General features: G+C 36.0%; 1 protein-coding gene and 1 non-coding gene across 3 annotated transcripts in view; both read left to right on the top strand.

Annotated features, from left to right (window-relative positions):
• The window catches only part of WAPL (WAPL cohesin release factor), a 77,773-nt gene that overhangs the window by 27,833 nt on the left and 25,855 nt on the right, over positions 1–24,085 (top strand). The window contains exon 4 of one of the 2 annotated variants that reach the window (XM_024731427.1): positions 1,569–1,669. In XM_024731427.1, coding sequence (XP_024587195.1) covers positions 1,569–1,669 — 101 coding nt within the window. Of the gene's footprint in view, positions 1–1,550; positions 1,670–24,085 lie in introns of both variants that reach the window. The other variant, XM_024731426.1, reaches the window with a different exon arrangement.
• Positions 10,039–10,111, top strand: TRNAG-UCC (transfer RNA glycine (anticodon UCC)). The gene has a single exon. It is a non-coding gene; the product is annotated as a tRNA-Gly (tRNA).

Genomic DNA, 24,085 nt, shown 5'->3' with positions numbered 1-24,085 from the left:
GCAGCCTTGCTAGTCACTTGAGATATGACTGGGTAGACAGCTTTACATTTGCTTTCTCAGGAAGATGGTTAGTAATTATGTACTGAAACCTGAGCTCCAGTTCTGCTACAGCCTTCTTAGCTCTTATCCTAACCTTGATAGCAAGTTATCCTAAATCATTAGGCTCCCTTTGAAAAACGTCATGTTGATACCAAATAATGTTTAAAAATGAGAGACTGATTGATGTATCCAAAGTTGGAATCTGAGTCTTCATACACTGTATGAAACAGCAAACATTTTTAAGGGTTGGGACAGAGAAAAGTCTTCCTTTTTTTGGGGGGGTGGGAATTGATAGTTCGTTTTTATTTATTTATTTACATTTTTGGCTGTGTTGGGTCTTCGTTTCTGTGCGAGGGCTTTCTCTAGTTGCGGCTAGCGGGGGCTACTCTTCATTGCGGTGCACGGGCTACTCACTGTCGTGGCCTCTCTTGTTGCGGAGCACAGGCTCCAGACACGCAGGCTCAGTAGTTGTGGCTCATGGGCCCAGTTGCTCCGTGGCATGTGGGATCTTCCCAGAACAGGGCTCGAACCCAGGTCCTCTGCATTGGCAGGCAGATTCTCAACCACTGCGCCACCAGGGAAGCCCAAGTCTTCCTATTTTTTAAAAAATATTTATTTATTTATTTAGGCTGTGCCGGGTCTTAGTTGCCATACACAGGATCCTCGTTGCCGCGTGCAGGCTCTTTAGTTGCAGCATGCGGGATCTTTAGCTGCGGCATGCAGAATCTTTAGCTGTGGCATGCGAACTCGTAGTTGTGGCATGCACATGGGAACTAGTTCCCTGACCAGGGATCGAACCTGGGCCCCTTGCACTGGGAGCGTGGAGTCTTAGCCACTGGACCACCAGGGAAGTCCCCTTCCTATTTTTTTCTTTTTTGTTTTTGTTTAGGCTAGAAAAAAATATAGCCATTTGGAAATTAGTGTAATCCTTTGGTTAGTTTTGTGGGAGTACCACAGACCACTGAACTACATTGTACTAGGTCATTCTGTATCTTGCCAAGGATAGCTATATCCTTTTTTGGGTTTTTTTTAAAATGTGGCCTCTTCAGATGTAAGCAGGCATTCTTTGAAGGCCAACATGATTAAGTGTACTTAAATTCTAGAAAAATGTTACAGGTGCATATCACCTGATATGTGTGTGTGTGTGTTTGTGTGTGTCTGTGTGTGTGTGTTTAAACTAGACCATGCCAGTGTTAATGTTGATAGGTAACTAGCAGTTATATGAACTTTGAAGAACAAGTTATTCTGGAAAAGAATTGATTTTGCCAGTGAAACTGGAGCACATACACAGCAACTAGGTTTCTGATTTTCTTTTAGAGTAGGGGACAAGCAGGGAGTGAGCACGGGAGAATGAGACTTAATATCATTGGAGTATTTTGTCAACTCTGTGGTGCTTTTATTCCTTTTTTTTTCTCCCCACAATATGCTTCTTTCTCCTCAAAATGTTCATAGGTTGTCTGGTAGATAATTTGAAATAATAGAAAGCTAGCTAGTTTTGATTACCATTTCAGAAAACTTGGATTTTACAGAGGATTTGCCTGGTGTGCCTGAAAGTGTGAAGAAGCCCCCAAATAAACAAGGAGATAAATCAAAGGAAAATACCAGAAAGATTTTTAGTGGCCCCAAGAGGGTAAGTAAAGCACTATCGGTGATTTGTATTATTGTTGGAGGGCTCAACTCTTTTTTTTATTTAAAAATTACTAGCAAACATCATGGCAATTAAATTTTGTCTTTCAAAGGATATATGTAAATTATTTTTTCAAAGCATTGTAACCATTTTTTGAAGTGTGGTAAAACATATATAACATAGTCTTTATTATATGCAAGTGTACAATTCAGTGACATTAAATACATTCATAGTGTTGTATAACCGTCACCGTTACCTATAACCAAAACTTTTTCATCATCTCTAACAAAAACACTGTACACATTAAACAATAACTCCACCTTGACCTTCCCAGCCTCTGGTAAACACAATTTTACTTTCTGTCTCTATAAATTTGCCTATTCTAGGTGCCTCATATAAGTGGAGTCACGCAATGTTTGTCTGTCTGTACTTGGCTTATTTCACTAAGCATTATGTTGTCAGGGTCCATCCCTGTTGTAACATATATCAGAATGTTTCTTTTTTATGGCTGAATACCAAATTTTGTTTATCCATTCATCTGTAGATGGACAGTTGGGTGGTTCTCACTTTTTGGCTATTTGAGTCCCTGCTTTCAATTGATTTGGATACTTAAGAGTGGAATTTTGGGGACATATGGTAGGTCTTTGTTTAACTGCCAAAGTGTTTTCCACCTTGACTGCACCATTTTTATATTCATATTAGCAATGCACAAGGTTTCCAATGTTTCCACATCCTCACCAACATTTATTTTCTGAGTTTTTTTTTTTTTGATAATAGCTATCCTAATGTGTGGGAAATGGTATCTCATTGTGGTTTGATTTACATTTTCCTAATTATTGATGTTGAGCATCTTTTCATGTACTTGCTGGACATTTGTATATCTTTTTTGGAGAAATGTCTATTCAGTGCCCATTTTTGAATCAAGTTGTTTGGTTTTTTTTTGTTGAGTTATAGGAGTTCTTTATATATGAATGTCTTATTAGATACATAGTTTGCACATAGATGTTCCTATACTGTGAATTGTCTCTTTACTTTCTTGGTAGTGTGCTTTAATATCAGTGAAGTCCAATTTATCTATTGTTTTCTTTTGTTACGTGTGCTTTTGGTGTCATATCTAAGAAATCATTGTCAAATTGGATGTCATGTACCTTTTCCCTATGTTTTCTTCTAGGTTTTATAGTTTTAGGTTTTACATTTAGGTCATTGATCCATTTTGAGTTAATTTCTGTATATAGTGTAAGTTAAGGGTCCAACTTCATTCTTATGCATTATATAAGTCATTTTAATATGGTCCAGCATAGGTATTGAAAATAATTTGCTTGACTTTACCTTTTTTTAAAAAAAATTCCTTTACTTAAATAGCTTGTATAGTGTTAAACAGTTTTATTATTGAAAATTGCAGTTAGAAGTTGTTGACATTTTTTGTAGATTGAACTACTTTTAAGCAACTAAAGAATGAGTGTGTCCATACTATCTGGCCTCGTTTTATTTTTATTCTTTTACCTCTGTAAACAGCCAGGTAGGAATCTTTTCAGAGTGATTGTGTTATACTTTTGCAGCCCCAGGTGCTCACCCCCTACCAGAAAAAAAAAAATGCTTAATGCTCATTTCAACAGAGCTAACTTGCTCTGGAGCCAGGGGCCAGGGTAGTGTGGTATAATGGCTATAGGCCTTAATGCTTAGGTGAGGTTTTGGTTTATAAAATTGTGTATGGCATGTGTTGATTTCTAGTGTAAAAGTTATACATTTTTTGGTCTCAGGATTACTTCACATTCTTAAAATTTTATTAAGAATCCCAGAAAGCTTTTGATTATATATGTTATATTTATCAAATTGGAAGTGAAAACATATTTCAAAGATACTTATTAATAATTCACTTAACAGTAACCCATTACATGTTAATATAACATTTTAGCGAGAATTATTTTCTTAAAAAAAGCAGTGAGAAGAGTAGCGTTGTACATTTTTTGCAGATCTCTTTATAAAGTTTGGCTTAGTAAAAGACAGATTCTTTGGGATTAGCAGATGCAAACTAGTATGTTTAGGATGGATAAACAACAGTATCCTACCGTATAGCACAGGGAACTCTGTTCAGTATCCTGTGATAAACCATAATGGAAAAGAATATGACAAAGACTATATATAAGAGTCACTTTGCTGTACAGCAGAAATTAACCTAACATTGTAAATCAACTATATTTCAATAAATTTTTTTTAAAAAGAGCTAGATTCTTATATCCTCTATATTCAGTATTTTTCATTGTTGTTTTAGTTGAAAAATATGAAGAAAATCCAGCCTCACATAGATAAGTAGTTGTATTTTAAGTAGCTTTTTCAGATAATTATGGACATTCTTCGTTGACATTACACCAAAATTGAAAAAAATGGGAGTTTCTTTTTTCTTTTATAAATAAATAATTATTTTATTTTAATTAATTAATTAATTTATTTATGCATGCCTGTGTTGGGTCTTCGTTGCTGCGCACAGGCTTTCTCTAATTGCGGCGAGTGGGGGCTACTCTTCCTTGCGGTGCGTGGGCTCCTTACTGCGATGGCTTCTCTTGTTGCAGAGCATGGGCTCTAGGCGTGCACGCTTCAGTAGTTGTGGCTTGTGGGCTCTAGAGCGCAGGCTCAGTAGTTGTGACGCATGGGCTTAGTTGCTCCACGGCATGTCAGATCTTCCCGGACCAGGGCTCGAACCTATATCCCCTGCATTGGCAGGTGGATTCTTAACCACTGCACCACCAGGGAAGCCCCGGGAGTTTTTCTTTTCTAATATTTATTTATTTATTTATCTATCCATCCATCCATTTATTTATTTAGTTATTTATTTGGCTGTGCTGGGTCTTAGTTGTGGCATGTGGGATTTAGTTCCCCAACCAGGGATCGAACCCAGGCACCCCCTGCATTGGGAGCGCAGAGTCTCACCCACTGGACCACGAGGAAAGTCCCTACCCCAGGAGCTTCTTAAAGATTAGTTGTAACTTGGAGTCTAAAACCGTGCCAGTGAACCTTTCATAATGTTGCATTAAAATCTGTTGGTCTGTCTTGCCTTTGAATGGATCTTTTACACATGCATGCTTTGTAACATTATACATTGGTCATTTGGAAAATACTGGTTAGACTGATTTATCTAAATCTTTCAGTGGTGACACACTTCATTATACAGTATCAAAAATATCATTAATATCACTGTCAAACTCATTAGAAAAGTCTTTTAAGTATTGGGAAGCTATCAAGTTCACAGTTCTCCAGAATTTTAGTTTTTGCTTAAAAGTTGAAATTTTTTCATTGGCAGAAAATACTTCAGGGAAAATGACTGGCAATGACAGGCCTACTTTGTTCATTTTTGAGAAAATGTCTGCATAATACCGAAGTCTGTATAAGCATAGTTTGTCAGTTTTTTAAGTAAAGAATGGTGTTCAGAAAAAAAGTGGCTAGTTCAGCTTGAAACTTGAGCCAGTAGTGGTTTTTTTTGATACAACCACACTTTATATGCAACAGAAGTGTTTTAGGCACACTGGTTTTGTCACATAGACCATTAGTGCACTTAGGGTTATGATTTAATCAGTAATTTTCACTCCTTTATCAAGGGCTTTTTTCTTATGTGAAACTGGCATTTTATTTTTTAACTATGAAGTGTGTAGCAGTGAAGAATATGACTACTTATATACAGTTCAGAGCCCCTGCCTTGATTCATGCTAAGACACCCACAGCTTTACCCAGCATTGCTTTTGCACCATCCCTGCAAATATCAACGAAGTGAAAAAGGCAAACAACATATTATTATTGTGAAAATGGTTTTGTCTTTGTAGACACCCTGGAAGAGTTTCCTGAGTCCTTTAAAGCATTCTACTTTATTTCTCCCACCTCAACTTTTTATTATAACAAGTTAAAATATACAGAAAGTGTAAAAAATGTGATGAATAACTATATTCCTCTATCTAGATTGATCCCCACCCCCCCACCAAATCGTCATAATTACACACAGTCCCCTTCCTCTTCCCCCTTTTCTCTTCTCTTCATATGTGTGTGTGTGTGTGTGTGTGTGTATTATATAACATTTTTCCTGTCGTATTTGAAAGTTGTTGAGATAGCATGCATTTCTTAAGAAAAAAGACAGTCTCATACCTAACTGTGGTTATATGATTGTAATACTTAAGAAACTTAGTAATTCTTTGATATAATCCTATGTCCAGGCCATATTCAGTTTTCCTCAGCTGTCTCCAAAATGTCTTTTAGTGCTGTTTTTCTCCCCAAACTATAATCATTTACTTGTTATGTCTCTTTAATCTTGAGTAGTCCCCTCATCTTTTTAAAATTCCCCATGGCACTAGTTTTTTGTTGTTTTTTTTTGCTTTTAAGAGCCCAGGATATCTGTCTTGTAGAATGTTTCACATTCAGAATTTATCTGATTGTTTCCTGATGATGTAAGTTGTTACTCCACTATATTAAAGTAGTATGGTGTCATAGAACACTGGAAGTAAGTCTCTACGTTTGATTAGGCTGAGGTTAAACATATTTTGGCAAGAATGCCTCAAAGTAATACTGTGTATGTTGCATCACATCGGAAGGTATGTAATACCTGGTTGTTCCACTCAAAATTGTTTGACCACCTATTGAAGGTTGTGACCACTGGATCTCCCCAAAATAAAAGTATGTTTTTCCTTTTATAATTTAATTAGTAAACTTCTGGGTGTGACTCTGGCAGCACGTGAATATTCTGTTCCCCATTATTGTTTTACCTCATAATTTTAGCATCCATTGTTGATCTTTGCCTGCATCAGTTATTACACTGACAGTTACAGAATGGTGAGTTTTCTAATTGCGATTTCTTCTACATTTAATAACTGGAATTTTGTAAAAAGGAGTTTTCTTTCTCCCCATCCCAACCCCGAACTTCTATCACTATAGACTCAATAATTTTTACTTATTAAATGTATTTATAATAGATTTGGCCAGAGTAAACCATTTCAAGCCATTTCTTGTGTCCTTTTGATATAGACCCATCATCTTTGAGCTTTTCTTTTGCTTTCTGCACAAAAGATGACCCGGACTTATCTTGTGCTTTCAATCATGGACCCATCGAAGGATCCTTGGTTCTTTTTGTGGGGATTAGTACTTAGAAACCCAGAACTAAGTGCTGGGTGTGTTCATTGCTTCTAGGCTCTTTCACTGGACAGAGCTATGAAATACATTGAAAAATAAACTGAGTTCATACTGATAGTTTCATTTCAAATTTAACATTTCAAAATTTGGTACTTAGCTTTCTTGCTTTATTGTACAGCACACATTACTTTTTAAATTATAACACCAATATTATTATGAACAGTAAATACACTAAGTGAAGTTAAAATTTCTTTACAGTTCTTTTTGTCTTTACATTATTTCACTAATGATGAAGTCATAGTAATGTGTTCAAAAGTTTTGAAGTAATTTTTATCTTGTGTATGTTAATTCAGTATTCATTATTTATGTTCATTTTTTTAAACTTAGTTTTAAACTTAATATTGGATATATTTCTTTCCTACTAACACAACTTAGGAGGCAGCAGTGTACATGTACTTGACCCGATTACGAAGGAATCTCTCCGGCCTAAAGTAAATCAGGTCATGCAGCCAAGTAGGCAGAAGACCTATTTACTGTTGATGGATAGTGTCAGAGGAAAATTAAGAAAATCATTATTAATTTATGAAACCAAAAGAGCTGTGAGATTGAACTCATTTAAAAGATGTAATATAAGTAAAGCCTGCCTTAAAACAATAGTCCTGATTTAATCCCCAAAGAGGCTTCAGTAAATGTTTTAATTTCCTTTTAAACCTCCTATTGAAAGATTTGTCCAAAACCCTCTTTAAGTGGAATTGTGTCAGAATTTTTTCACTTAGATACTACTATTTAGGTGGATCAGTAAGATTCAAAAATGAGACTTTGATCCAGAGTGTTATAGTACTTTAGTAAAAAGTAATAAAAAATGCTTTAGATCCCATGGAAGTTATGTATCCTTATGAAAAGATCTAGGTAAAGAATTTAGAAGCCTCCTTCAGGAAGAGAGCAGCAAGAAGTTAAGCAGTATAAAATCCCTAGGTCTTAAAATAAATAGGTCATCCATTTGTCTTCAAGACAGCTAAAAGACTACTTAAGAGTTGTTTAAAAGGAGAGAACCATTGAGAAACAGAAATAGTGGAAATTTAACCTATTGAGTTTTGATGAGTATAAAGGAATACAGGAAATAAATGGGATCAAAGTTTTAAGCATTTATAGATTAACAGAGTGGAAAGAATAGATTTGTTTCATATGTGAGAAATCAGGATTCATGGTTTCGATATAAAAAAGGATAAGCTCAGTTCTCCAAGGAGTTTTATGTAGGTTATCCCCCAAATCTCCAGAGAAAAAGGAAAGGCAGGGGTCACTAGGTAGGTGGCCATAGGAAATGTACTCAGCAGTTGTTCCATTTCTCCATTATAATAGAAATACCCTCCTGTAGCTGATAGGTCAGTGGGAGTATCTGGGTCTTCTGCATTCTGATTAAAGGCACTAATGACCTCATTTCTGAGTGGTAGAGAGGTGGCCCATGTCTTGTAGTGGCAAATTTTCCTCCTTACCTATCAGGCTTTCTTAGCTCATGTTTTGGATTGAATAAAGCTGTTGTGGAAGGGTAGCCCTGTACATTGGAGGATATTTAACAACATCGCTGGCCTCTACCCACCAGATGCTAGTCCTGTTTTCCCCTGCTCTGTGCGCCTCCATTTCAACCAAAAATGTCTTGGACATTACTGAATGTCCTATGGGGGTCAAAATGGGCTCCCCTCTCATTGGGGGTATGTGTGTGTATGTATGATTTGAGAGTAAGTTGTAGACTTAATGCTGATTACTCCCAAATACCTTAGTCTTTACTTTCTGAAAACAAGAGTACTCTACTCTATAGCTATAGTATACCCATCAAAACCAGGAAGCTAATAATAACATTGATATAATAATTCAGTCAAATCCACAGATCCCATTCAGTTTTACCAATTGTCTCATTAATGGCCTTTATAGCAGAACAAATCACACATTACTCCCCCCTCCCCCACATCTCCCAAAGAAAGAACCCATGATCCAATCCAGAATCACATGTTGTATTTAGTTGTCATAAGTCTCCACCCTCCTTCTGTCTGGAACATCTGTGTCTTTCCTAGTTTTTCCATGGCTTTGACATCTTTGAAGAGTTAAAATCAGTTATTTGTTGGATGTCCCTCAGTTTGTGCTTGTCTGATGTTTCCTCCTGATTAGATTTAGGTTTTGTGTATTTGGTGGAAATACCTCAAAAGAGGTGCTCTGTTCTTACTGCATCATACCAGGTGGCGCACAATGTCACTTTGTACCATTGCTATTGATGTTAACTATCCCTTGAGGCCTGTCAGGTTCCTCAACTCCTCATCAAACTTTTACCCACTAGTTTTAGCATTGATTTTTGCCTGAATCAATCTTTACTATGATGGTTGTTGAATTTTTTTTTCTAATTACATCCTGCCTTCTCTAGTTGTTAGTAGTTGGCCTTCTACTGGTAAGATAGATTTTTTTCCCTCTCCTTCATGTATATAAAAGAATATATGTATTTATATATTCATTATGTAGTATATATATTATATATTCATTTAAGTATTTATAAATTTCTTTATGTCAGTATGAACATGGATTTCTGTTTTATTCAGTCATTTGTTACTGTTATTTATTTAAATGATAGTACTATTATTATTTCGATACTCAGATTTTCTTAGACTTGGCCTGTTCGTGGTTTTTCAAACTGGCTTTTAACATGGCCCACCACTTTGCATTTCCTTACTAATGACACACAAAGATGTTCAGGGCTCATGATGCACATTCCCAGTTGTGGAATCAACCATTCCTCCAAGGACCCCTGTTTTCTTTTAGTGGAGAATGATCTTTAAAAATAAAATTTGGTCGCAAAGTATGGTCATTTCTTCTGGGGTGTCATTGCTTCTAGGCCTTCTTTGAGTTAACAGAGCAAGGAAACATGTGAATATATGCATTTTCTTCCTCTCTCCTTCGCCGCCCCCCGCCACCACACAGACACATACTTATTTCATATCTATGTATATTTAGAACCGTGAGTTCACACTGATACCTCCAATTCTAGTTCAACACCACATGTTTTATTCTAGCCTTCCCACTTTGTACATTTTACTTCTCTTTGCCAACAGTGAGGAATATGGTTCCCAGTATCCTCAATACATTTACGTATTTGCTCAGTCCTCTTGTATATAGCCAATTTCCTGACCACACAGGCCATCTCCTCAGCTTTAGTGCCACCAGCCAAGAGGTCCCTCTTCCCTCTATCTTCCCATGTTAGAAAACATTAACTTGGGAATTCCCTGGTGGTCCAGTGGTTAGGACTCTGCACTTCCATGGCTGGGGTCCCAGGTTCGATCCCTGGTCAGGGAACTAAGATCTCACAAGCTGTGTGGTGCAGCCAACAAAAACAAAAAACTAACTTTTTAAGCTTGCTGGCTGTGAGAATTTTCCCCAACACCTCAGCAGGTATATAAAGAATTCTGTTCATAATAGAATTGAGGGCTGGCTGGGTAAACACATGTGGCAGAAAGAAGATGAGGAGGTAAAGTAAACTTCTGGTAAGAACATATTTGAAATGATTACTCAGAAAAGTTGTCACTTGCAAGGGAGAAAAGTAAAGATAGAGTTTGAGGCATTGGCTTGAAACATACCTGGTTTTAAGTACCTGAGCCTAACTACCTGTTGTTTCTGTATGTGGTTTTATCATTTGATAATTTTTTAAAAATATTTATTTATTTGTGTTTGGCTGTGTCGGTCTTGTTGCAGAGCACAGGCTCTAGGCACACAGGCTTTAGTAGTTGTGGTGCGCGGGCGCAGTAGTTGTGGCTCATGGGCTCTAGAGTGCAGGCTCAGTAGTTGTGGTGCACGGGCCCAGTTGCTCTGCAGTATGTGGGATCTTCCTGGACCAGGGCTCGAACCCGTGTCCCCTGCATTGGCAGGCGGATGCTTAACCACTGCACCACCAGGGAAGTCCTGATCATTTGATAATTTTAATGTTTTTTTTTTTTCTTTCAGTGCCATCTTATTTCTGATCACTGGCTACAGTTTCCCTGAATCCCATTATTTGTAGTTGCCATATATTGGGTTGGCTAAAATGTACGTTCAGTTTTTTTCCATAATATGGCTCTAGTAGTGCTTAGTTGTCACTAACTTCATTTGAAACAATTTTGTTAGATTGTATGTGACTGTCATATCAGTGTGCATTTAAAAAAAAAACAGCAGGGGCTTCCCTGGTGGCGCAGTGGTTGAGAGTCCGCCTGCCGATGCAGGGGACACGGGTTCATGCCCCAGTCTGGGAGGATCCCACATGCTGCGGAGTGGCTCAGCTCGTGAGCCATGGCCGCTGAGCCTGCGCGTCCTGAGCCTGTGCTCTGCAACGGGAGAGGCCACAACAGTGAGAGGCCTGCGTACCACAAAAAAAAGAAAAAAAAATCAAAATTGGTGAATTTTTCTGTAGCCATTTTAATATTGAAGATGGAAGAAAAAAGCAACATTTTCGGCATATTATGCTTTATTATTTCAAGAAAGGTAAAAACACAATTGAAGCGCACAAAAAGATTTGTGCAGTGTATGGAGAAGGTGCTGTGACTGATCGAAGGTGTCAAACGTGGTTTGTGAAGTTTCGTGCTGGAGATTTCTCGCTGGACGATGCTCCACAGTTGGGTAGACCAGTTGAAGTTGATAGTGATCAAATTGAGACAGTAATTGAGAACAATCAACGTTATACCACGTGGGAGATAGCCGACATAATCAAAATATCCAAATCAAGCACTGAAAATAATTTTCACTAGCTTGGTTATGTAATTGCTTTGATGTTTGGGTTCCATATAAGTTAAGCAAAAAAAGCCTTCTTGACCATATTTCCACATGCGATTCTCTACTTACTGTAATGAAAATGTTCCGTTTGTAAAACAAACTGATGGGTGATGAAAAGTGAATACTGTACAACAATGTGTAATGGAAGAGATTGTGGGGCAAGCGAATCACCACCAACCACACCAAAGGCTGGTCTTCATCCAAAGAAGGTGATGTTGTGTATACAGTGGGATTGGAAGGGAGTCCTCTATTATGAGCTCCTTCTGGAAAACCAAACGATTAATTCCAACAAGTACTGCTCCCAGTTAGACCAACTGAAAGCAGCACTGGACGAAAAGCATCCGGAATTAGTCAACAGAAAACGCATAATCTTCCATCACAAGACCGCATGTTTCTTTGATGACCAGGCAAAAACTGTTACAGCTTGGCTGGGAAGTTCTGATTCATTCGCCATATTCACCAGACATTGCACCTTCGGATTTCCATTGTTTTTGGTCTTTACAAAATTCTCTTAATGGAAAAAATTTTCAATTCCTTGGAAGACTGTAAAAGGCACCTGGAACAGTTCTTTGCTCAGAAAGATGAAAAGTTTTGGGAAGATGGAATTATGAAATTGCCTGAAGAATGGCAGAAGGTAGTGGAACAAAACAGTGAATACGTTGTTCAATAAAGTTGTTGGGGAAAATGAAAAATGTGTCTTTTATTTTTACTTAAAAACTGAAGGAGCTTTTTGGCCAACCCCGTATGTGCTGATAAGCTTAGATCATTTTTTCTGCCTGCCCTGCTTTTTGTTTGATTTCTAGCTTTCCATTCAGCTGCTGCCAGTTTGCTCTCTTCCTAAGGGATTATCTGTATAATCATCCCAACTAACCTTCTGAGCTTGGAGGGTTATATTTTACCTTGGGCTTTGGCCATCTTATTTTGCCCGTTAAGACTATTTGCTGGGTCATTGATGAAACTAACCATAATGTCAATCTCAGTTTCAGTTCTCAAATATTTATAGCTTCACTTTCATCATTTCCCTGGGGTTTAATGCTGGGCCCATGTGGTTCTGTCTTTTGTTTGACTCTCAAAAGAACATTCTGGACTTTTTTTTCCTCTTCCCTCCTGTCATTCAATATGACATAGGATAGTGGGTTTATGGGCAGTTGAATTAAAACTTGATTATCAGTATAAATCATGGTTATATATTTAGCTGTATTCAAAAGTTAAAATTGTATAAAGCTGCAGTTTTAAAGTTAAGTATAGTTTTTATAGTTTTGTAAACTCATTTTTTTTTGTTTTATAAAATGAGTTTATATATATATAGGTTGTCAACTTAAAAACAGAATCTTACAATTGAAGAGATTTTAAAGGACAGGTAGTTCCACCTCTCACCCAAGAACAGATGTTCCTTTATAGTATCCTTCTCCAGCAATTAGAACTCACTCTGATGAAGCAGCTTATTTTTCTGTCAAATTGTTTTACCCATGGTTACCTTTGTTCTGTGTCTGGGGATTCATTGACCATCCTGGGATCCAGTCATCGAGATAGCAGTATGAGATTCACTATAGTCTCATGGACTAGAAACCTGAGACATAGATAAATGTGAAGCCTGAAAAAAAGAGAGACTGTAAGCCATTGGTCTGCTGATGAGGGATGCTGGCCAAAGTGTAAAAGTAAAAAGCAGGTTGGTGAGTCAAAGAGTTGTTGAAGCTGAGCGTGTTCTGGCTGAGCCTGGGTATGGAAGAGGGTCAGTTTTAGTTGACTTTTCGTTGTCATTGTTTTTACATAATACCTGCATTTCACAGTACTAGGTACTGGGGATATAAAAAGGAGAAAAATAAGTTAAGTGTCTTAGAAAGTGAGGTAGAATGTTTTTTCCCCACGGAAACTTTTGAGTAGTCTTAGTATTTCATACTCATATGTTTGTTCCAAAGCAGGAGTATCTGTCTTCCTTTTATATAGGTAGTATTTAACTTTAAACATTGAACCAGGTACTTAAGTCATTGATCTGTATTCTATAAAGATGTAGGAAAGTGTAAGTTATTTTCTTTATGAGATCTAATTCGGGTGGTTTTTTTTCCTGTAATATTTTATTCTGGAAGGATTTTAATAAGGAATAAAAGCACCATTAATCTTTTTATTTTCTGTAGTTCAGGTTCCTTTAAAGTTTGAAAGTTCAAAATATTTCACTATAACTTATTTCCCAGAAAGTGAAGTTTGAAATGAGAAAATGTAGCCATGGGTTAATCAAGAACATGGGAACTCGAACAAACATTTGACAGAGAGAGAGAGTGTGTGTGTGTGTGTGTTAGGTTGTTTATAGTTTGGAATTTGGTTTTCTAGTTTGTAGTACATTTTATTTAGAGTTCATTGGGATTCTGACATCCAGAAAACTCTTTGCTGAACTTTCTTTTATTGATAGTCTTATGACTTTATGCTAATGATGACCATAAATTAACATTAGATGTAAAATATTGGGAGTTTTTGGGGGATGGTGACCATATATTTTTTCACCTTGAAATTCTTAGTGTCTGAGATACAGAAGGTGTTCATAAATGTTTATTTCTAGGATTTTTGGAAGTATCTTTCAGCAAATAATCTTCATATAGTACTAAATGTTTGGCTTTTTTATGTTTGAAAATTGGTAAACATCAAATTTGGGAAAATTTTAGCCAATATTCTTCAAATAGTTTTTGGCTCTCTGTCCCCCTCTGGGGACTCTTAATATACTTGTCTCGCTTGTATCAGCCTAAAATCAACACGTATAACCTGTAGTCTGACAGAATAAGGCTTATTGACTTATTGCAATAAAGGATACTGCACAGCAGAGAAACCAAGGGGCATCTTACCAAAGAAAAGTTTTTGTAGGATTTTGGGGGAACTGGGGAGTTTGGGTAAAATTTAAAAGAAACAGTGTTTGAGAGGTTCAGGGCAAAGTACTATCTGTGAAGGGAGTTAATTTTTACTTTCTCATACAGTTATTGGGCTGGGTGAACTTGTCCCAGTGTGTGCTGACATTCTTTCCATCTTTTTAATTTTTTCAGTCTTGGTTTCATTTGGAGATAGTTTAGATAGTTTCTGTTGCCCATTTTCAGGTTCTTCTACAGCGTCTAAGCAGCTATTAATCCCATCTCTGAAAGTTTAGTTTGGGTCTATTTTATATCTTTCTTGTCTACTTAACGTACTCAGTTGTTTTCCCTACTTTCTTACATATGTGGAATATAGTTACAGTTATTTTCAGTGTCTTTGTCTCCTAATTCTGTCATCTGCCTTGTTTCTGGGTCTGTTCTTATAGTGAACAGAGACAAATTTGGTAGAACCAGATTGAAAATAAATGAGGAAACTGTGTTAAGAAAAAGTAAGGAATAGATGAGTTGAAGCCAAAATTCAAGCCTTTTTGTCTTGATGGATTTCCTGGGGATCTACCACAAATACAACTTTGAGCTTCTTAGAAGCCAGGGCAAAGAAGATTATCAGTGGCCCTTTTGCTTTTTAGGAGGGGAGATTAAAAACAGAAAACTCTTACTACCCTTGCACCAGGTATGGGTTATATTTTCATCTTTTTCTGTGCCTCAGCTAAGAAGTATTGCTATTTCATTTATTATTGATGGGCTGTTTAATTAACATTTGATTTAAGAACATAAAAGAAGAATATCTTTATCCCTTCCCATTTTGTAGGATTGCCTGTATTAAACTTGAATTCATCTTTTTATTACTCTTTGATTTCTTAATTTAACCGTTGTCTGAATTTGATTTAGTTGTTTCATGGAAATTAAAATATTAACTGATAGAATGATGATTTATACTTTTTCTATTTTACAAGTTTTCTGAGAGAATTTTTAAAGATTTTTAGTATTTTTTATCTGGAAATAATTAAAAAATAGTTTGTACTTGGAAATAATTTCAAAATTATGGAAGAGTTACAAAAATAAAATAGTACAACAAACATTCTTTATGAATATTATCTTAATATTCGCTTTTTCATTTGTTCTTTGTATATTCATACGTATGTATTTTTTCTGAATATTTAAGGGTAAGTTCATATATATATTTTATATATATAATTAGCCCTTTACCCTAAATACAGTGTGTACTTCCTAATCAATTACATATCCACATCACAGTAATCATCTTTAGTAAATTTAACATTGTTCCAGTATTTTTACCTAATCTGTTGTGTCAGTTTTGTCAGTTGACACAGTAATGTCCTTTGTAGCATTTTCTCATCTCTGCTACAGGATCCAGTCTAGGGTGAGGTATTTCATTTAGCTGTCATTCATTTAGCTGTTTAGCTGTGTCTTTAGTCTCTTTTAACCAGGAACATTTCTGTAGTCTTTCTTTGTCTTTTATGACATTGACATCCCCTGATCCCCCTTTAAAAAAAAAGCTTCTCACTTTGGTTTAATCGAAGTTTCTTCATGATTGTATTCAGGTTATTCATTCTAGGCTGGGATACTGGGTAAGTGATGATGTATTCTTTTCAGCATGCCACCTCTGGAGAATGTTAATTATGATCACCCAGTTAAGGGGTTGTCTATTCCTCTGCTGTATAATTATTTTCTTCCCCATGCAACTAAAAAGCAGTCTTTGAAGAGACTATTCAAATACCTTGTTCTTCATACTCTTAGATTTAATATACATGATGATGCTTTCCTGATTCAGTGTCTGCTGTGCCGCTTGCAAAATATTCAGTCAATTTTCCCCATTTATTTATTTATTTTATTTGTTTGGTTGTTTTATTTTTCTTTTATCAGTATGGACTTATGAATCCCTGCCTCTTTAATGGTTCAAAATTCATTATTTATTTTGGAAGTACATTTTTCCTGATTTGGCTAGTCTGGCTCTTCTGTCACTGTGACATACCCCATCATTCTATGGGCATTTTCTTACTTATTGACATAACACAGTTTTCCAGATTCATATTGTACCTGCTCTGCTCCAGCCCTGGAATTAAGCCCATTCTCTGAGAAGTCTCCATTCCCTTTAGTGGGGAATGGTACTAGAGACTAAGATCTGGGCAGTAGATGTGGTCATCACTTCTTGGCCCTTTTAGTAATAGATGGAGATAGGAAACATTCATGTATATGCATATAGATTCCTGCATATGCACGTACCTGTTCTAGAAATCATGAGTTCACACTAACTTCAATATTAGTCCATCCCTACAGGGTTCTTTCTTGCCTTCTGTCTTAACCCTGACTCCCAGCAATATCAACACTTTTACTCAAATCTATAATACATCTAAAATAGTTTGAGAATTGCTTTGTCCATTCCACTACAATAAATAACTCTACTACTGTGTTTAGGATTTATTTGTAATCCTGCACTTGCCCTACCCTACACTGCCACTGACCCAAGGTATAAAGTCAAATACTGTGTTCATAAGTAATTTAGATGAGTTCTGTCTGCCTGTCTTTTCTTCCTATCTTCCCTTCATTGTATTTGCTATTCATTTGAATTATGAGTATGTGTTTATGTGTTCTGGTTTGCTTTCACTTTTAGGTTTTTTTCCCCTTTCATTCTCATTTATTTAATTTATTTGGTTGAATATGTACAACATTAGCATGCTTCCAAAAGTCAGCACTATACCAAAAGGTAAGTTCAATGAACGGTCACTTCGTTGAGTGATGTTCTAGCCCATCACTCACCCTGGTAGGGACTTCTCTGCTTTATCCTTTCTGTATTTCTTTTTATAAAGATAAGCACAAATTTTCTTATCTTCCCCCTTCTTATATAAAAGGTAGCATCTGTATGTGCACTTTTCTTTCTATTTAAATTTTTATTTAGTAATAACTCTTGGAAATTGTACCCTGTGAGTTCATAGATCTTCCTCAGAATATATATGTTTACACTTTTTTTTAAAAAAAAAGTTGGCTTTAGATTGATTTTTTCCTTGGTTTTTTCCTTCTTCTCTTAAATGTTCTTTATATCCTTCAAATTGTTTCTTTTAAGGTTATACGTGTGTAGGTTATATATATACAAATCCAGTGTTGGCAAAATCTTATATATGCAGTCACATCCCTATCGTTATTTAGTCCTAATTTCAGTTGTAGCATTTGCCTCAACTACTGTGAAAGAAATCTCAAGTTAGTTTTTAATAGGTAGCTTATTTTTCTGTGGCGTATCAGACCTTGGCTGTTTATCTCTGGACTATTTTCAAGTTGCTGTATTGTCAGAGACCCCTTCCTCTGTGGGTGGTGTCCTACCATCTCTAGAGTATTGAAGAGTACAAATAGTAAGAACGGGAAGGGGAGGCAAAGAACCATCCCTAGAAGGCCAGGACCCAGAAGGTGTTCCCTACTTTTTTGTTCATTCATTGACTAGAACCTGGTCATGTGCCCACACAAGTAGCAAGAGATGTTGGAAAATCGGGGCAAGCATACGTCCAGCTAAATATTCTTAAGAGGAAAACGAAGGGGAGAATGAACATTTTCTATCTACCCATAGGTGTCTCAAGATATTTTCAGCTTCTCTTTTCATGTTTCTAAATTTGATAAATCATCTCCCTAATACAACTGGTCCATTCTATATTTAGTGATATTTTTAGTTGTAAAACTGATGCTTATTTCAGCCGATTTTTCATCATGGCTCATTCTAGTATCTTTTTTTTTTTTTTTTTCTAGTATCTTTTTATTTAACAATTGTTGAATTGTAGGCTTAGTTGTATTAGTTTTCACAAAGGGCCAAGTATTGGATTTTATGCTTTGTTACCTGGACTTTTTTAGAGCTTATGTTCAGGTTATGCTGTTTCAAGGTGATATTCTGATGTGGCAATGCTCGCTTTTATAAAGTTTTATAATATTGATATAAATACTTTTGAAGTTAAAACAACTGAGTAGTAGGTGTATTGTTCTTCTTGTGGATAGGAATTGACAGTTTCTTCATAAAAATAGCAGCTGTATCTTTGAAAGGTTTATCTGTAGCACTTAATTGAATCAGGCAGAAAAGAAAGATTTTCAGCTCTACTTCTCCCGTATACCTTTGGATTATATTCTTTGCATAGTGCTCTATCTTAACATATTCTAAATGTCTAGTTCTTAGCAGTACAGACATTCTTGGTTTTAGTTTAGGGATAGCTGCAGTTTTTCCTCATATAATTTAATGCCCTGAATATTTAACAAATTATGAAGAATCACTTTAAGGCTTTTTTGGTCATAGTTTAAGACAATTTGAGATTATATGATTATGCTTAAAAGAAAGCTCTAAAGAGCTAAAAGGTACCCTAATCTTTGTAAAACTTTCTTCCTCAAATTCCCTCTGCTTCTACTGCCCATCTTTAGGGGGGAAAACAAAAAACTTAACAATTTTTTTAAAAAGCCAAATCCAGATTAATTTTCCCTTTTTGAATTGCCACTAAAGTACTGCGCATGCGCACAGACACGCACGCACAGTGGTGCGTTGTGGCACTTTGCTTTTTCAGAACTCTTCTAGTTTTAGAACGTGCTGATTGAATTACTGGTGGGAGTGCAATTCAGTTATGACATCCTTGTGTGGGTAAGGCTGGATGAATTCTAATCGGCTTACTATATTTGTTCTTTAGTACACAGTATGCACAGTACTCTTTAAAACTCAGAAATACGTTTGGTACTGCTAAAAAATTCATATGGCTTAAGAGCAGTTATTCCAATTTTTTTCCCTTTTGAGAGCCAGCTCAATAAAGGATAACATAATACTGTAATTTCTTCTTAGCTTTTCATGAGGGAACTCTTCTTACCTCTGCTTTATAATTGTGATTTAACAAGCCAATCTGTTAACCACAGCCTTGGCATTATAATTGTAAAAACTAGTTTTTATCCATTGTTTTTGTAGATACTGGATTCTCTCTCGTGGATAAATGCTCTATGGGTCTGTCACTGGCATATTTTTTCCTTAGTTGTAATACAGTGTTACATTTGAGGTTCTTGTTTGTCATGCCCCTGGAGAACTGAAAGAAGAGAATAGTATGTTTAAGATTACTAGGACTGAAATGTGCTACAATGATTGCAAATCTTTAGAATGTTAGAGTAGTCTTAAGAGCTTTCTGCTTTTCTTGTTCTAAGTATTCTTCCCATTACATTTCAGAGGAAACAGAATCCACAAATCTTTTAACACAGAAAAGTTAAGGAATCTGGTTAATATGGTGCATCTGCTTTTTAAACCAGAAAAAAATTAACAAGAATTACAGATAAGCCTGGTGGTGTAATCAGAATGACCCAGTTAAAACTTAGCTAGGTTGCTAAATGATAGGAGTGATTTTCATTTTCCATGAAAAGTTGATTGCTATCTGGTATATTTGCAGATACTGTACACAGTCACTTTCACTGAGTGACATTATTATGTGACATAGTAGTGTTGTATTGTTTCCATATACAATTCACTTAGGTGCATGTGGAATTGTTATACCATTTGGAATGATGTGAAGAGCTCAGAGTCGGTCAGTGTTGTCATAACTTAACCTCTGCCACCCCCCCACCCCATGTGTATATATTAGCCACATCCAGATGTTATTTTTTATTTTAATTTTTAGATAGTAGGGTGTATCTTCATCTCCTACTGCCGATGGTAAACTCTATATTAACCTTGTAAAACTTAGAAATAATTAATAGTCGAGGAACAGTTCTCATTGGATTCACTTTTTTTTAGATTAATCATTAGCATTAAAATGGCAAAACCTTGTCAAAACTTTTAAAATAATAGTATTTACTAAGCTGCCTAGTTCAACAGAGTAAACAAAATGTTCATTGAATGTGTCTTTTGAATGTAACTTATGCAGTTATTCTGTATACTTTTTTTTTTTTTTTTTCTGTATACTTTTAAGCTTCAAAGCCTTTTCAAAGTTTTTTTTTTATTGTGGTAGAAAACACAACATGACGTCTACCCTCTTAGGAACATTTTAAGTGTACAGTATTGTTAACTGTAAGCACAGTATTGTGCCACAGATTTCTAGAATTTTTTCATCTTGCATGACCGAAACTCTATACCCATTGAATAGTAACTTCTTACTTCAGTCTCCCTCCAGGCCTTGGCAACCACCATTTCTGTTTTTATGAGTTTGACTAGATATCTCATAAGTGGAATCATGCAGTTTTAAAGTCTTTCTGTGACTGGCTTATTTCATTTAGGGTAACATCCTGAAGGTTCATGTTGTAGTATATGATAGGATTTCCTTTTTCCTCTTTTATGGCTGAATAATATTCTGTTGTATGGATATGTAACATTTTCTTTGTTCATCTGTTGATGGATAGTTAGGTTGTTTCTACCTCTTGGCTGTTGTGAAAAATACTGCATTGAACATGGGAGTGCAAATATTTTTATGAGATCCTGCTCTTAATTCTTTTGAATAAATACCTGAAAGTGGGATTGCAGGATCATGTGGTAGTTCTACTTTTAATTCTCTGAGAAACCTTCATGCTGTTTTCCATAATGGCTTCATTATTTAAATTCACACCAACACTGCATGAGGGTTCCAATTTCTCTGCATCCTTGCCAACACTTGTTATTTTCTGTTCTTTTGCTAGTGGCCATCCTAATGGGTGTGAGGTAATATTTCATTGTGATTTTGATTTGCATTTCTCTTATGATTAGTGATGTTGATCATCTTTTTGTATACCTATTGGCCATTTCTTCTTTGGGGAAATTTCTGTTCAAGTCCTTTGCCCATTTTTTAGTCAGGGTTTTTTGTTTTGTTTGTTTTTGCTGTTGACTTATAGGAGTTCCTTATGTATTTTGGATAATAATCCCTTATCAGATATATGGTTTGCAAATATTTTCTTCCATTCTGTAGGTTGCATTTTTCTCTCTTGATTGTCGTCTTTGCTGTGTAGAAGCTTTTTATGATGTAGTCCTACCTGTCTCTGCTTGCTTTTGTTGCTTGTGCTTCTTGGCAAGAAGTCATTGCCAAGACCAATGTTACGTATTTTTTTCTCCCATGTTTTCTTCTAGGAGTTTTTAGCTCAGGTCTTATGTTTAAGTCTTTAATACATTTTAGTTGATTTTTGTGTATGGTATAAGATACGGGTCCCGTTTCATTCTTCTGCATGTGGATATCCAGTTTTCCGAGCACCATTTATTGAAGAGACTGTCTCCATTGGTGAAGATCATTTGACCATATATATGCGGATTTATTCATAGGTGTTCTATTCTGTACTGTTGGTCTATATATTTGTCTTTATGTCAGTACCCTACTGTTTTGATTACTGTAGCTTTGTAATGTTTTGAAATCAGCAAGTGTGGGGCCTTTGGTTTTTTTGTTCTTTCTCAAGATTGTTTTGGCTATTCAGGGTCCTTTGGGATTCCATATGAAGTTTAGGTTCATTCTAGTTCTGTAAAAATTATTACTGGGATTTTGACAGGAATTGCATTGAATTTGTAGATCACTTTGGGTAGTATGACCATTTTAAGAGTATTAAGTCATCTAATCCATGAACAAAGGATGTCTTTCCATTTCTTTGTGCCTTTATTTTCAACATTTTGTAGTTGTCAGTGTACAAATCTTTTGCTTCCTTGGTTAAGTTTATTCCTAAGTATTTTATTCTTTTTGATGTTACTGTGAATGGAATTTTCTTCATTTCGTCTTTTGATTGTTTTTTGTTAGTGTATAGAAATGCAAATGAGTTTTGTATCATACAGCTTTATTGAATACATTTATTTGTTCTCACAGGTTTTTTTTTTTAATGGAATCTTTATGGTTTTCTATATACAAGATTATATATGTGAATAGAGAAAATTTTACTTCTTTCTTTCTGATTTGGATGCCTCTTATTTCTTTTTCTTGCCTAATTACTTTTGCTAGTATGTAGAATTAGTGAGCATCGGCACCTGTGCCTTGTTCCTGATCTTAGAGGAAAAGCTTTCAGTTTTTCATTGTTGAGTATGATGTTAGCAGCAGGCTTTTAAAATATGACCTCTATGTTGTGGCAATTTCCTTCTGTTCCTGTTGTTGAGTGATTTTTTCATGAAAGAGAGTTGAATTTTGTTAAATACTTTTTCTGCACCAATTCAGATGATTATGTGATTTTTGTCCTTCATTCTGTTAAGGTGGTGTATCACATTGGTTGGTTTTCATATGTTGAACCATCCTTATATCCCAGGAATACATCCTACATGGTTATGGTGTATGATCCTTTTAATGTGCTGTTGAATTTAGTTTTCTAGTGTTTTGTTGAGGATTTTTGCCTCTGTATTTATCAGGCATATCATTCAATTACTTTTGAGATGAATTAGAACAGTATATCCCAGTCTACTTTTTGTAATAATAGTATTTGTTAACAGAGTGTGTTCATGTCAGTTATCCCTTTTATTGCAGTCCTCTGTTATGTGGGTAGACCATATACTCCAATTCTTTTTATGAAGATGCTGAACTCAGAATTGCACATCATCACATAACAATTATTATAACTTGAATTATCAGCAATAAAACTTGTATAGCACATATTGTTTCAGGCACTCTAATATGTGTTTTACATATATTCATTTAATCCTCACAACAACCCTTTACAGTCGGTACTGTTATTAACCCCATTTTACAGATGAGAAAGATGTTTAGTAACAGGCAGTAGTAGAGATTACTATTTATCTGGACCATCTGGTTCCTTTGTCTCCTTTATAACTGTTAGGTATATATTGCCACTCACAATTAACTGGAAGGGGGTCTGTTTAATTTATATATATTCTTTGGTATTAATCTTTTTAAAATTTTTATTGGAGTATAGTTGATTTACAGTGTTAGTTTCAGATGTACAACAAAGTGAATCAGTTATTCATATACATATATCCACTCTTTTTCAGATTCTTTTCCCATATAGGCCATTACAGAGTACTGAGTAGAGTTCCCTGTGCTATCTAGTAGATCCATATTAGTTATCTGTTTTATATATAGTAGTGTGTATATGTCAGTCCCAATCTCCAGGGTCTGTTTAATTTAGAACGTTGACCTGACTGTGCTATATTGTTACCTGTGGAACCAGATAACCTTTTTGTTATCCAAAAGATGGTTTGTTACCTGAAATCAGTGCTTTTTAAAAATAAGTAAAGTGCTTAAGCCTTGAGGCACCTATTCCTTTCAAAAGTCTGTTATCTTCCTGAGCTTATGGCTGTGCTTTGGGGATTAGAGGTTGCTTAAATGGGGGATCTAACAGTTAGCAGGCATGTAGATTATATAGATAATGTTTGAGAGGAAAATAGTAAGGAATACAGCTAGGTTTAAAAATTTATGTTCAAAAAAAAAAAAAAAAATTTATGTTCAGTCTGCTCTGTATGGTTGTGCCTTAGGGGGCCTGATCAAGTCATTGCGTGAGTGCATAAATTGCTTTCGATTACTAATGCTGCATTACTTTATGCTAACCTGATATATAAGAATAATACGTTCAGGGCTTCCCCGGTGGCGCAGTGGTTGAGAGTCCGCCTGCCGATGCAGGGGACGCGGGTTCGTGCCCCGGTCCAGGAAGATCCCACATGCCGCAGAGCGGCTGGGCCCGCAAGCATGGCCGCTGAGCCTGCGCATCCAGAGCCTGTGCTCCGCAACGGGAGAGGCCACAGCAGTGAGGGGCCTGCGTACCGCAAAAA

The sequence above is a fragment of the Neophocaena asiaeorientalis genome, unplaced genomic scaffold (assembly GCF_003031525.2).
Source record: "Neophocaena asiaeorientalis asiaeorientalis breed wild unplaced genomic scaffold, Neophocaena_asiaeorientalis_V1.1 scaffold714, whole genome shotgun sequence".
NCBI classification, from domain to species: Eukaryota; Metazoa; Chordata; class Mammalia; order Artiodactyla; family Phocoenidae; genus Neophocaena; species Neophocaena asiaeorientalis.
The sequence above is the reverse complement of the archived record's forward strand: the minus strand, read 5'-3'. Positions and strand labels throughout refer to the sequence as shown.